The 14,255-nt window shown below is 25.4% G+C and overlaps 2 protein-coding genes across 4 annotated transcripts in view; one reads left to right on the top strand and one right to left on the bottom strand.

The window, feature by feature from the left end:
- Window positions 1-14,255, bottom strand: part of LOC134832460 (cyclic nucleotide-gated cation channel alpha-3) — a 33,321-nt gene that overhangs the window by 6,250 nt on the left and 12,816 nt on the right. The window contains exons 3-5 of the mRNA XM_063846481.1: window positions 2,067-2,218; window positions 1,785-1,926; window positions 276-425 (exon numbers count right to left, since the gene is read on the bottom strand). Of these exons, the coding sequence (XP_063702551.1) occupies window positions 276-425; window positions 1,785-1,926; window positions 2,067-2,218 (444 nt within the window). The remainder of the gene's footprint in view (window positions 1-275; window positions 426-1,784; window positions 1,927-2,066; window positions 2,219-14,255) is intronic.
- Window positions 10,973-14,227, top strand: LOC134832461 (nicotinamide riboside kinase 1). Of its 3 annotated transcripts, none has more exons than XM_063846483.1 (4): window positions 10,973-11,170; window positions 11,292-11,348; window positions 11,404-11,619; window positions 13,334-14,227. In XM_063846483.1, the coding sequence occupies exons 3-4, from the start codon at window positions 11,617-11,619 to the stop codon at window positions 14,093-14,095; spliced, it is 765 nt and encodes a 254-aa protein (XP_063702553.1). In that variant the 5' UTR covers window positions 10,973-11,170; window positions 11,292-11,348; window positions 11,404-11,616; the 3' UTR covers window positions 14,096-14,227. The 3 variants fall into 3 exon arrangements, with proteins under 3 accessions (XP_063702553.1, XP_063702554.1, XP_063702552.1); XM_063846484.1 differs by having other exon boundaries at window positions 10,973-11,183; XM_063846482.1 differs by having other exon boundaries at window positions 10,973-11,348.

The raw sequence follows: 14,255 nt of genomic DNA, 5'->3' as shown, positions 1-14,255 counted from the left end.
AATAAATAATTAAATAAGTTTAATTAGATTTATGTTAATTTTTTGCAAATAAAATTGAAAAATATAAAAATTTGACACCTTTTAAATAAAATATACATTAACGAACTATAAACAACATGTAATATTTATTATCGTAATAACGCACGATTCCCGACTTTCGTCCCTTATAATCTTATTTTTTATTTATTTTAATATTTTTTTTTTTGCATGGTATCTATTTACAGAGAACGAGAAAATGCATTATTCATGATATTTTGCTTGGCTACGATATTTACCGAGTGCTTTACCTGCCGTCCCCATATTAAGTATACTGATTTCGCCAAAATATGAGCCAGCTTTCAGGGAGGCCATCACAGTTTTACCGTTGTCAGCAACAACTTGCAGTCGTCCTCGATTAACTATATACATTTCCTTGCCCACTTCACCTGTTTTTTCATCGTGTAACGTGTGTGTGTGTGTGTGTGAAAAAGGTTCAAAAAAGAGAAAAAAAGTGTCTTTAATATTTTATTTTTATCGCATCGAATAATGTTGATGATGATGTTAAATTTAGATTTTTTTTTTTGGGAAATTAGATACTTTTTATTCGAGTTGTGTGGCGAAAATTCATGGCTTTTGCTTTAAAAAAAATCAAATTTGGGTCATAAAACGTTGATTTATTTTTTTTAATCGGAGCAGGAGGAAAAAAAAGTAATCGAACTTTGTCGTTGTCTCGTTCGGAGTGAAAGAGAGCAGCACGTTTTCAGGTAGATTTCTTCAATTATGTCTTTTTTCATTACGTTTTGCCCCCGAGAGACATGTCGACGACAAATAAATTGGAAATTGAGACAACGATACGACGACGACGGAAGGTTCGCATTTCCAAGTAATGATAAATTTAATTGTCACGTGTTTAGAATTTAATTACATTTATTGTTGTTATGTGATTGTAACATTGAATTTATTTTATTTCGGTTTTTTGGGTTTTTTATGAAATAAAATGTAACAGATGTTATTCAATGTTACAATGTTTCGATTTTTTTTTTAATTTTTTTATAATTTTTAATTTTTATTTTTTTATCGTTATTTTAAAATACTGTTAATTAAAATTAAAATTTATTTAAATTATTTTTATTTATTTTTTTTAATATTAATTTTAATTAATATTAATTATTTTTAATTTTTTCATAAAAAATAAAAAATCTTAAATTTATATGGAATAAATTTTTATTTTTTTTAATTTGAGAAAATTTGAAATATTTTTTTTTATATCAAAAACATAGAATAAAACATTAGAATAAAAAAAAATTTATTTTATATATTTTTAAAATAATTATTTTATTTTTATTTAAATTAAATAATTTTTTATTTAATTTAAATAAATTATTAATTAAATATAAATAAAATATATTTAAAATTAAAATAAAAACTTAAAAATTAATTTAAATTTAATATTTTTTATTTATCAAAAAAAAAAAAATAATAATATTAAAAATTGAAAAAAAATAAAATAATTTAAAATTATGGAAATAATATTAAAAAAAATATATAAAAAAATTAAAATAAATTTTAATTTTAATTAAATTTTAAGTAATTTTTCTTCCATTTTTAATTTTTTCAGAAATTTTTTTTTTTAATTTTATATTTTTTTTTTGAAATTCTTCGAAATACGAAAAAAAAATCCCGCCAAAAAAAATGTCTTTCACTTAATTGTTCATCAGTTATCGCGAACGATTCCATTAATTTCCTCCGTTTTTCCGTTCTTTTTTTCATCGACCGCCATTTATAACAAAAAAAAAAGAACTTACCTTTACGGCAAATGTAGTCGCCAGGTGAAAACAGCACAGGACGTAAACGTAACACTAATTCACATAAAAAACCAGCTTCGGTATTTTGGAATATTTCTACCCGCTTAAGTGTATCTAAATGAACATTTATCGCTATTTCAGCCTTGAAGTGCAGAAAAAAATGTTGGGAGAGAAAAAAAAACGAAAGCAATTAAATGAAATTGAACACCACTCAATTTAATTATCGTTCTCTCGCTCGCGTATGTGAAGCGGCGCACGGGAGATGATAACATTAAAAATTACCTTTAATTTATCAGGAAGACATGACACAGCCTTCTCCTCATCCGAACACTTCTGTGTCAGCCATAAATAATCAAACCATTTGATAACCTTCACCTGTAAATGATTGGGTACTCGACGCATCCTCATGTAGGTTTTGACGCCATCCAATTTAGCTGCAAAGAGAAAAAAAATTCAAATAATGAAAAAAAAAATTTTTTTTTGATGGGATGAAAAAAATCCACATTTTCCGTCGTCGTCGTCGAGGGTAAAATGGTAAAATTAAATTATTGTCATTTAATCACTTAATGAAGCGTTCTAATTTTCATTTCATGAACACAACACAACATCACAACATGACTCAACAAAACTTTTTTTTTGCCGTCATCTGAAAAATGTTCAGGTATCGCAATATTTTTGCCTCGTATTATTATTGCCATCATGTCGTTCCCTCTTTTTTTGTTGTTGTTGTTGCTTTTATTATTTTTCCGTAAGCAATCTTTTGCACATCCGTTTTTTTTCTCGCTTCGTCTTTTTCTTCTGCTTCAGTAACACACACGTGAAGCAAGAAGCTGTCACACTCACAAACACACATTTTCTATTAATATTTAATGCTTATGGGTGATTCACTTCATTATAAAGTGATCTTACTTTTATCGCTGTCTTACTTTTTTATTTTGCTGTTATGTAGATTGTTGACGGATGAACAACAACAAGTTCCGTGCCTTAAAGGCGTGAATGTTTATTTTTTTTTATCTCAGTTTAGGAAAATTGTTTAAAGTTGGGTTTTTTGCTGTACGAAAAATAAAATTGAAAAAATTTTAAAAAATAAAAAATAAATAGAAAAAATTAAAAAAAAAAAATAAATTTTTAATTATTAAAAAAAAAAATAAAATTTTAATTAAATTTTTTAATAAATTTTTATTTTTTTATATTTTAATTATTTATTTTTTAATTATTAAAATTAAAAAATTTAATTTAAAAAAAATTTATTTTACTAAAAAGAAATTTAAAACTAATAATTTTTTTTGCAAAATTATTTTTTTATTTTTTTTATTTTTACCTAAATAATTTTAAAATTAACAAAAATTGACAAAATAAAAAAATATTTATTAAATAAAAAAAATAATAAAATAATTAAATACCTACTATTATTTTTTTTAATTTTAAATTTCAATAATTATTAAAATAAATTTTATAAAAATTGTAAGAAATATTCTTGTCGAAAAAATTTAAATTTTTTCAAATTTTGTTCATTATTTAATGATTTTTTTTATTAAAAATTTTAATAGTTTTCTAAAAAAATTGCAAGAAAAAAATTCTTGCTTAAAAAATTAAAATTATTAAATATTTCATAAAAAAATATAAGAATTGAAGGAAATCAATATAAAAATAATAAAATATCAAAAATGTGTAAAAACAAGAAAAATTTAATCAAACAAGAAGAAAATCACTCGACGAAACAAAAGAAATTTTTCCCATTTAAAAATCAATTACATTAAAATAATTTATGGATTCAATATCGACATTAATATTTCTGGTCAGCATCGTCATTGCGCCGCGCCACGTTTTGTCGAGCAGCCCAATACTGTGCAAAAATACAAACAATCGTAACAGGTGCAACCGAGCAATAAAAACATATTTTATCATTTCTTCTTTCTCGTTTTTGCCCCATTTCTTGTACATTTCTCGTTATGATTATTTTTATATCCTTTTTTTCGCACGCACAACAGATGCTCGATTAATATTTGAAGAAATTGCTAAAAAAAATTGGTTCACATGCGCCAAAAAGCAGTCAAAAATCGTACATCCGAAAAAAAAGGATTTAAAGAAGAAAAAATTACGGAAATATTGTCAAACCATTAGCTAATTTTTTGTCACCACGAAAAAAAGGCACGATTGGCAAAAAAATTAAATAAAAGAGAGAGAAAAATATACAAAAGATGTCACAAAAGGATAAAGGAGACCATAGAACACTATTTTAAGTCGACGACGAAAAAATATCATTTATTTAACTCTCGGTATTATTTTTATGTTGAACGTTTATCTACAACTTGCATCTTGGCTCTTCTCCTATTGTGTATCGTCGTCTTTTGGTTTTATTCGAGATTAAAGCAAAGAAAAAACGTTTAAAGACACAATGAAATTCATGGAAGGCCATTTATTAGAACTCAAAATGTTCAACACGCCTACGTTGCAAATTCTAAGCGCAAAATAAGGAGCGAAATTAATTTTTTTTTGTTTTCTCTATTTTGTGAATAAACTCCGTAAGAACCAATTTTCTTGCATTTGATTGCATTATAAAGTGCCATAGCAACTTATTCTCTTCTCGTCGTACAAAGCTTAATCCTATCTATTTTTTGTCGTCTTTTAAGATGTTGTTGCCTATCTCTCTGTGGAGAGTGAAGCACTTCGTTGTTTATTTATTTGCCTTTTAAAAGACCAAAGAGCATTAAGCGACAAAAAATAACTGACAGAAAAACAAATTTGCTCGGATTTCTTGCAATTGTACAGCTGCACAAAAGGTCTTAAAAGTGAAATATTTTCAATGGGTTGACTGTTTAAAGGTTATGACATCTCGTTAAAATGAAATTAAATGTGGACATCTTAACTCACTTAATTTAATAATAACAAACATCAACAAAAAAAAAACGGTTCTCAGAGTAACGACAACAACAGCTCGATAACGACCGGAGAACCCTAATCTTTATTATTAACTCTTTTATCTTGTAATTTTTTCTCGTCTCATCTCGTCGCCTCTTGTATGTAATGAATGGATATCGGTAAGCCACTCCTTACAAAGTACTACTACACTTCAATTGGAAGGTTTGTTTTCTTAAATTGTGAAAAGTTGAGTTTCGCAAATGAGATTTTTTTTGCGAGAAAAATTTTTACTGATTTATATATTTTTTAGTTTTAAAATTTTGATAATTATTCGAAAAGATTCAACATTAATTTCTAAAAAAATTATTTTCAACAATTGACTCAAGGATAAGTCTTAAAAAAAATTAAAAAAAAAAAATTAATACTTCAAGAGGATATAAAATCAAAAAATTATCTTAAAGGAAGGTCGAAAAATGAAGCATCAGTATATGACAAATTTCATTACACAAATAAGTAGGAATAGAGGCTTGCTTTTATGGAATACTTTTTGGATCCATCCAAATGTTCAAAATTGTTTGACTCAGTAATATTTCATCAGTATGTTGTTTCTTATGAGACTCCGTATCTCATCTTCAGCTGCTTGTAAAAATATATGAGAATTGTGGTTAGACTCGACAGAGCCGATACTATTCAACCATCATACTTTGTGAGTTTTCTCTTGATTTTTGAATGGTGCTCATTTAAGTAAGTAAGTAATTAAGGCATCTGATTCTTTTGGTTGGTTGGTTCAAAGTCAATTCGAGTAGGAGGCCTTCCTTGTTTTCTTGTATCATCCATCTGTGTTTTTGAAATTCTTCGTAAATGTTTATATAAGCGTGCACCTTTGAACCTACCAAATTAAAAATAAAAAAATTTTAAAAAAATAAAAAAAAAAAATTAAAAAAATTAAAAAATAAAAAAAAAATATTTCAAAGTAGTTTCGCACGTTTCTCACAAAGCGACAAAAGTTGCGAAACACAAACTTTCTACAATAAGTAAACATAGTTGTTATTGTCGATGATGATGAAAAGGAAAAAAGTTACCTTTCTCGTAACACTAAAGGCAAAAAGAAAAAAACCACCTTTTAAAAAAAACAGAAACAAAAAACGGACCTGCCTTGCCTTACAAACACTCACTCTTCAAGAAACCATTATTTGACCTTTTTCCGTATACTTTTTTTTCGTGTTGCCTTTTCTCCTGCACACTCGAGGAGAACCTAATCAAATCTCGTAAAGTAACGTATGGTCCGTAATAATAATAAATATCTAACGGACGATAAATAAATTGGAAGGAATCCTTTTTTATTATTTTGTTTGTGTCACATTTCGCTCCTCATGACTATGATTATCCCTTTTTTTTCTCTCTCCTTTCGCTCCGGAGTCCATCATGCGTGCATTAGTTACTGTACTTATTATTATGTTTTTTTTTGTCATTACTTTGCTGTTTGAGTGTTGGAAAAATAAAAGAAAGCAATATTAAATTATGATTTCAATTGTTCCAGAATAAATGCGAAAATCAGTCGTGCGTGATTAAATTTCTATTTTTTTTTTGTGGGACAAAGCAGCTAAAAAAAGGGAAATTGGAGCAAAAAGTGTGCGTAATGCGTAAAAATATCGTTTAAGGAAAGTTTATTGTTTTAAAATAATTGAAATTATCTGAGAATTGCTCCTTTTTGGAGGTGATTAATGGGAAATCGGTAAAAAAAAAAGGGAAAGAAAAGAACAATGAAAAACAGAAGGTTTTAATTTTTATGGCTGGTTTTTGGGATTTTGTTAAGTGAATGGAATCTTTTGTTACTTTTTTCTTTAATTTTTATCTTTTTTTTTCGATCTGCATAAAATTTTTGGATTTTTGAAGAATTTTTAATATTTTAAAAATAATTAATTTAAAAAAAATAGTAATTAATTTAATTAAATAAATAAATAAATAAATAATTAAAAAAAATAAATAAAAAAATAAAAAAAAAATTAAATAAAAAAATTATTACATTAAAATTATTTTAAGAAATTTCCAAAAATTTTTAACTTGAAAATTTTTTCGAAAATATTTTAAAAAAATTGAAAAAATTTCTTTAAAGTTAAAAAATTTAATTTTTTTGAATTCGAAATATTTTTTTATTTTTTCATTAATTTTTTAAAAATTAAAATTTTCAACTTTAAAGGAATTTTAAACGAAAAAATTCATTCTATGAGAAAAAAAATTAAAAATAAAATAACGAGAAATGACAATTTTTCTTACCATCTTGTACAAAAAAAAAAATGTCTCTTACTCCCTTTTTGTGTCAAAATACATTTCTGGTCAATTCAATGCCACAATTCATTCACCCAAAAAGCCTTTTCCAAGTCACGTCACTTTTACTAACATTGCTTCGTCACCTTTTTCCTTCTGCCATTCCCTTTTTTCCCATTCAGACACAGAAAATTGAACATCATCAAATTTTATCCCAGATTAATTCAGACAATTGACGCCACAATTTTCCATTTAAAAATAAATTATTTTGCACAGACATCACTTAAAGTCTCATTTCGAAATATTTTACAATCATCTCGTGTCGTGTTTTCGTCCTTCTTCTTTACATTTTCTCTCCTTACTTTTTTTTTACTTCATCATCGTGAAAATAGCACGAAAGTATGGAAGACGAGTGTACAATTATTTTTGTCTATATTATTTTGTTGTTGTTGGCGATGCTGCTAACTGGGTTGTACTTAAAAACAAATATTGAATTTCGCTCTACTTTCCTCCTCGTGCATTTGTGGAACAAACAAAGAGAAGGTTTAAAAACTGAAAAATTACTCTTTTTTCTCGTCGTCGTCGTCGAGACGATAAATGCTCCTTCTTGGCTAAATGGATAGTTGGTGTAAAGGAGTTAAAACAACATCACGATTACAACGTAAATAAAGACACCATTAAAGCGTTATCTGATCTTCCGTTATTTTTTCGTTTTTTTCTATATTGATGCCTTTCGACCCTCTCTATAGCAAGCATGAGGCAACGAGACGACACTAAAATTTAAAATCCACTTAATAGACAATTGTTTCAATTCCATTTTATGCAAGTTTTTCACACATGTACACACACAAAAGAATTACTTGAAAATTGCGGGAAATGTGAAATTAAAAAAAAATATTTTAAATTTTTTTTAAATTTTAAAATAATTTTTTTTTATTTTTAATCAAAATCTTAAAATTAAAAAAAAAAATATTCATAAATTTAAAATTTTTTTTTTTAAAAAAATTCAAAAAATTAATTTTTTTTTTCACAAAATTAAAAAAAATATTTTTTAAATTTTTATATTTAATTTTTTATTTTTATAAAATTTCAATTTTCAATAAATTTAAAAATAATCATAATTTCTTATTTTTTTTAATTAATTTTTTTCATGAAAATGAAAGTTTTTTTTTCTTTTAATTTTTAAAACATCTTTTTAATTTTTTTTTTAAAAAACAAATTTTTTTTTTAAACATTTTATTAATTTTTTTTAATTTCAATTTTTCATTAAATTTTTTTTTAATTTTTTAAAAGAAAAATTAATTACTTAAATTTTTAAAAATTAAATTTTTATTTATTCCATTGGAAATTTAAGGAAATTGAAAAAAAAAAAATTTTGTATTTTTTTATGACACTCGAAATTTAAAAAAAAATTCATTTAATTTTTTTTTTTTATTAATTTTTATTAAAAATTATTAAATTATTAAAATTATTAAAAAAATTCTAAAATAAAGAAAAAAAAATTTAAACATTTTTTGAATTTTTTAAATAATTTTTATTTTATTTATTTTTTTTTTAAATTAATTTTTAGAAAATTAAAAAAATCTTCTTTTGTTTAATTTCAGATTTCCCGCATCTTCAGGAAAAAAATTACAAAAATTCATGTCGCTATCGAGCGTTGGCAGTGCAAATGCAACTGCATGCCGTTAAAGACAATTAAAAAAAGGAGAATTTTATGCGACATCGTAAAGCAATCGTAAAAAGAATGGTCAGTGAAAGCTCATTTATGGTCAACTTTGGTTATAAAGTGCCTTTTTATGTCCGTCTCTTGTGTGTTTGTCAAAGCGGATTATTTGTTATCGGTATTAATGCAGCTTGCAAACAACGAAAGATATGCAAAAACGCGCTTCTTTTTAATTCAATTTGGGGCATCGAGTGTGAAAAACTGATGAAAAATGAACTTTTTTAATCTCTTTCTCTTTGCGACGATGCGACGACGCCTCAAAACATCAATTTAGACACTGCAAGTTAATGCAAAATTGTGGTTTTTCGAGCTCGGTTTTGCTGAATTGGATTTGATAGCTTTCTCTCTGCCACACGAAATAGATAAAAAAAGTGAAAAAAAATTAGATAGACAACAATTTTCCATTAGAACTCATTAGAGAATTCAAAATGTTCGAAATATTTTGTGCCGTTGGCAGATGTGAAGACAAACCGCAATATAATTAGGATTTCAGAAAATTTTGTTAGGCGGCACGTGTGTGAACGAGAGTGTAAGAGAAATTTATTTACAACCAGCCGAAAAACCATTTTTCGAGCAAACAATACGCGACGATGATAAAATGTTTTTTTTTTGTCTAGTCACGGCACTCCCCATTTTGTCGTTTTATTGTTTTATGATTAAAACAGTGTGGCGATCTATGGGGTTTTGCGTGTATATTATTAGAACAGGCGAGGACGAAATTTATTATTACATGAGATGCTATTAATAGACAAGGTTGACGTGAGGAGGAGAAATTTCGTGATGTTCGGTAAGATATGAATAATTTTCGTTAATTTGCATATTTTATTATTTAAATTTTATTTTTCTTTTATTTGTTTTCTTTTAATCAAAAATTTTAATTTATTTTCCTTTTATATTTAAAATTATTTTTAAAAAATCTTGAAATTTTTATTTTTTTTTCTAAAAAATTAATTAATTTTTTTTTGAATTTATCATCTGAATTTTTAATTATTTTTACGAATTTTTATTATAATTAAAAAAAAAAATTAAAATTTTTATAAAAAAATTCATTTTTTAAATTAAATTATTTTAATATAATTTCCTATTTATTTTAAAATTCATAAAAAAAAAATTTAAATTTTATTTTTAGAAACTTTTTAATTTTTTTTTTAAATTATTTATCTGAATTTATAATTTTTTTTTTTTGATTTTTAATTAATTATATGAAATTCAAAATTTTAAACAAATTTAATGTTTATGTATTTTTTTAATTCAAAATCTTTTTTAAATTTTACATTTCTAAAAAAAAATTAATTTTTTTTCTCAGAAAAGTTATAATTTTTGTAAATTCCTTATCTGAATTTTACATAATTTAAAAAATTTTTTATTAAAAGCTTAGTGAAGACAATAACAAAGCAAGTTAAAAAATCTAATTTATTTTTTTTTAATTTTTAAATTTTTAATTTTTTTTTAATTTAAAAAATTAAATTATTTTTAAATTTAAAGAAAAAATAGATTTTTTTTTTAATTTTCAGATTTAAATAATTGATTAATAAATAATTAAAATTTATTAAATTAAATTAATTATTAATTAATTAATTTTAAAACAAAAAAAAATTAAAATAATAATTAAAAACTTTTTTCAAATTTTTTTAAAATATTTCTTTTAATTATTAAAATTTTTATTTTTTTTTAAAAGTTCAAAATAACTCCTTCAGGATTTTTCATCAAATTTCCCTCTTACTGCAACAGCGATTTGCATGTTTCCTTTCCTCTCAACACAAACACACCTTAAAATATAATTTATGGCGAAATGAGGTGCTCGGTACTTTAACAACAACAACAACAATGGTAAGTAACATACTGTCCTACTAACTAAACACAGATAACGTATCTTTGTCCTGACAATGCCATAAATTTGATAAAGTTTTATTTGCTGAAAAAGGTCAACTCGACCATAATTTGCCCATTCAACTCCGATTTTGCCGACCTGCCACATTTATTTATGTTTTTTTCTCGTTATTTTATTTATTTTTATGGACTGAGAAAGGATAACGACCATTAAATTCAAAAAGTGACGTTTTACCCATTTGGGACCCTCTGTGACAATAAAACTAAAAATAAAAAAATGACATAAAAAAATTTAATTAATTTTTTTTTACAGTTAATTAAAATTTTTTTGAGTAAAATTTAATTTAAGAAAAATTTTTAAATTAAAAAAAATAATTTTAATAAAAAAAAAATTTAAAAAAATCGATAAAAATAAATTAAAATAATTTTTTGACATTTAATGTCCATGAGGGTAATTTCATTCATAAAAATCATCTGTTCGTGTTTTGTTTACTAATCTAACAAGCACCGCACACATTCTACAGAACATTTTTTTTTTCTCGTTTCACACACCTTCCTGCTTCTAATATTATAATTTATATTAATTGACGCGTAGATTCCTCGACGACGTCGTCGCGGTTGCGGTGTAAACAGCAAAATTTAGAAAATAATTTCATTCTGAGGCATGAGCGAGCCGGTTTAGTTGAGTGTTGACCACTGAAAAGTAAAGATTAATTGTAAATTTCTCATTTTTTCACATTTTTTTGTTGCCTTCACGCATTTCGAAGCACACATGGCATCAAATTCTCTAACAGGAAAGATAATTCTTGTGATTTGTCTTGCAGTTTTTGCGTACTACATTTTTTGGGTTTCCGTGCTTCCGTTCATTCTCGTGGACCAAAGTAAGTATTTTTTTTATTTTTTCTAATTTTTTATAAAAAAAAAATTTTTTTTTAGCAAACTGGATACATTCGTTTTTTCCGCCGTATCAGTATGCATTTGTGATTCCGGCTTGCTTTGGGATTTGCTTCGTCGGCGGCTTGTCCTTGTACACAATCTACAACTTGAGGGGGCTCGTCAACATTTTCTGAGTAAACAACGCAGCGCTGCGTGACAAACAACAATAATCCGTAGTAGTAAATAGTAAGACAGCGAAAAAACAACAAATAAATGGTGAGTGTATGGATACAATAATTAACTTGTTTACGACTCGTCAGCACATAAAATGCACTTTTCGCGTAAACAATGCACTTGATTTATGATTCGATGATGATGCTAATGACGATTCGTTGACGCGACAGCTTAGCTCGAATAGTAAATAGCAAAGGCGGAAGATATTTCGTTTTCGCAGAACAACAACGTGCGAGACGACCTTGAAACATATACAAAGAACGAATTATTTATGAAATGTGCGAATGTTTGATTAACATGATTTTGCATTGAAAGGAGAGCAAAGCGTTTCAAGGTCATTTTTGCAAAATTCATTCATTAGAAAGAGATTTCAGGTTGATTTTAAAAATATTATGAACAAACAACTTGAACTGATAAGGAATTTTTTGTTAGTTTTAGCGATTGGTGATTAATTAGAAAGGTGTTTTGATTGAAAATTATTTTTAAAATGAAACAAATATTTTTTTTGACAAAAATTTTTAATATTAAAAATTAATTTTTTTTTTTAATTAAAAGTCAAAATTTTTTAATTTTTAATATTTTTTTAAAATTTTTTTTAAATAAATTTTAAAATAATTGTTTTAATAATTTTTAATTTTTTTTTTATTTTTTATGATTTTTTTTTTAAATAATTTTGTAAATAATTTTTTTTTAATTTAAATTTTTTTTAATTTATTTTTTTTAATTTTTTGTTACAATTTTTATTTTTTTTTTATTAATAATAATATTTATTTTAAATTATTTTTTAAATAATTTTTTGAATTTTTTTTTTTTAATAATTTTTTTAAAATTATTTTTGAATTTATTTTTTTTTTTAAATAAAAGCAAAATTTTTTTGATTTTTTTTAAAAGCTTAAAAAATAAGATTGCTTTAAATTTAATTGAAAGAATTAATTTTCATTAAAATTTATTTAATTTGTAACAATTTTGAAAAAGAAGAATTTTTTTAATTTTTTGAAATTTTGAACAAATTTTTTGAGAATTTTTTCATTAAAAAAAATACTCATAGAGGTTGAAAATTTTTAAATTTTTATCGAATTTTTGAACTTTACTATTATGATTTAAATTTTTAATCAGAAATCAATTTTTTTTAAAGAAAATCGTATTTTCGATCTAAATTATTAAAAAAATAATTTTTATTTCTTTTTGTTTATTTAAATTTATTTAAATTTTCTAAAATTTTTATAATTTTTTTTTTTGTATTTTTAAAATTTTTATTAATTTGATTTTATTATTATTTTTTGAATTAATTTAAAAAATTCATTAAAAATTAATTTTTTTTAAATTTTCATTTAGAACTTTACGAATTTTTAAAATATTTTATGAATTTTGTTTAAAAATTCTTTAATATTTGCTTTAATTTCATTAAAATTTATTTGAAATTCTATAAAAATTTCTCTATTGTCATCTTGTGGAAAATTAATACATTTTTAAAGAAAAATAGACAAAAAAAATTAAATTAAAATGAAGAAATTTAGATTGAAATCACGAATCAACCATTAATTGACTCAAAAAAAGACTTGAAAATCGTTTATTTACGAAATCAGTGCAACTCTTCGATTAAACGTGCCGCTTTTTTGATAAGGGAATGTCAGTAACCGTCGATTTTTTCTCATTTATTCACACAAACAAACTTTCTTCACACGTTTCATTCAGTCTTTCGTTTGTCCTTGTCTCCTACTAACGTTTCTCCCCATTTTTCTCTCTTTTTTCGCAGACAACAAAAAAGACATTTTACAGCAACATGGACCAACAACAAACACAATGGCTCGTCATTGGCGTGTCTGGCGTAACGTGCGGCGGCAAAACAACTCTCGCCAACAACTTGCTCAAATTCTTCCGCGAAAATCCGTCGTCGCTCGGACCTCATCTGAAAATCGATCAAGTGCATCTCGTCAGTCAGGATAATTACTTTTTGCCCGTCGACGACCCGCGACACGTGCTAATTGAGCATCTCAACCACATCAACTGGGAAATTATCTCGTCAATTGACATGGAGCGGATGTGCCAAGATGTCATGGAGCTACTTGGTGCAAATTTTCTCTTCTATCCCACGAAGCAGCAGCAAACGACGACGCAGCAACAAGACGAACTCATGCATGTCGACGATAATTTATTCAGTGAACATCATCTGCCGTGCTCGGCATCGTCGACGGGGGGAACATCCACTGCATTGCCGCAAAAGCTCAACATTCTCATAATTGAGGGATTTCTCATCTTTAATCACACATTTACGCTGGATTTGTGCAACATCAAATTTCACGTGCATTTGCCGTACGAAAGGTGCTATGAGCGTCGACAGAAGCGACGTTACGAGCCGCCGGATGTTTTGGGGTATTTTGAGATGGTTGTGTGGCCTTTGTACGACAAACATTGCAAGGAGTTTGCGAAACGACGCGACATCATGTATCTGAATGGCGAAGTAGCGCGCGATAAAATCTTCAATTTTGTCCTGAATGCAATAAGGGAACAATTGTAAATATAATTTATGGGGATTTGTGATTTTTTATATTGGGGCGCCAGACACGAAAATAATTCTAAATATTGTAAATATCAAACAAATAAAGACTAAGGGTTAATATTATAAAAAAAAATATAAGTTTTTGTATGAAAAATTATAGAATTGCATTTTACTCAAC

The sequence above is a fragment of the Culicoides brevitarsis genome, chromosome 2 (genome assembly GCF_036172545.1).
Source record: "Culicoides brevitarsis isolate CSIRO-B50_1 chromosome 2, AGI_CSIRO_Cbre_v1, whole genome shotgun sequence".
In the NCBI taxonomy this organism is placed as follows: domain Eukaryota; kingdom Metazoa; phylum Arthropoda; class Insecta; order Diptera; family Ceratopogonidae; genus Culicoides; species Culicoides brevitarsis.
The sequence above is the reverse complement of the archived record's forward strand: the minus strand, read 5'-3'. Positions and strand labels throughout refer to the sequence as shown.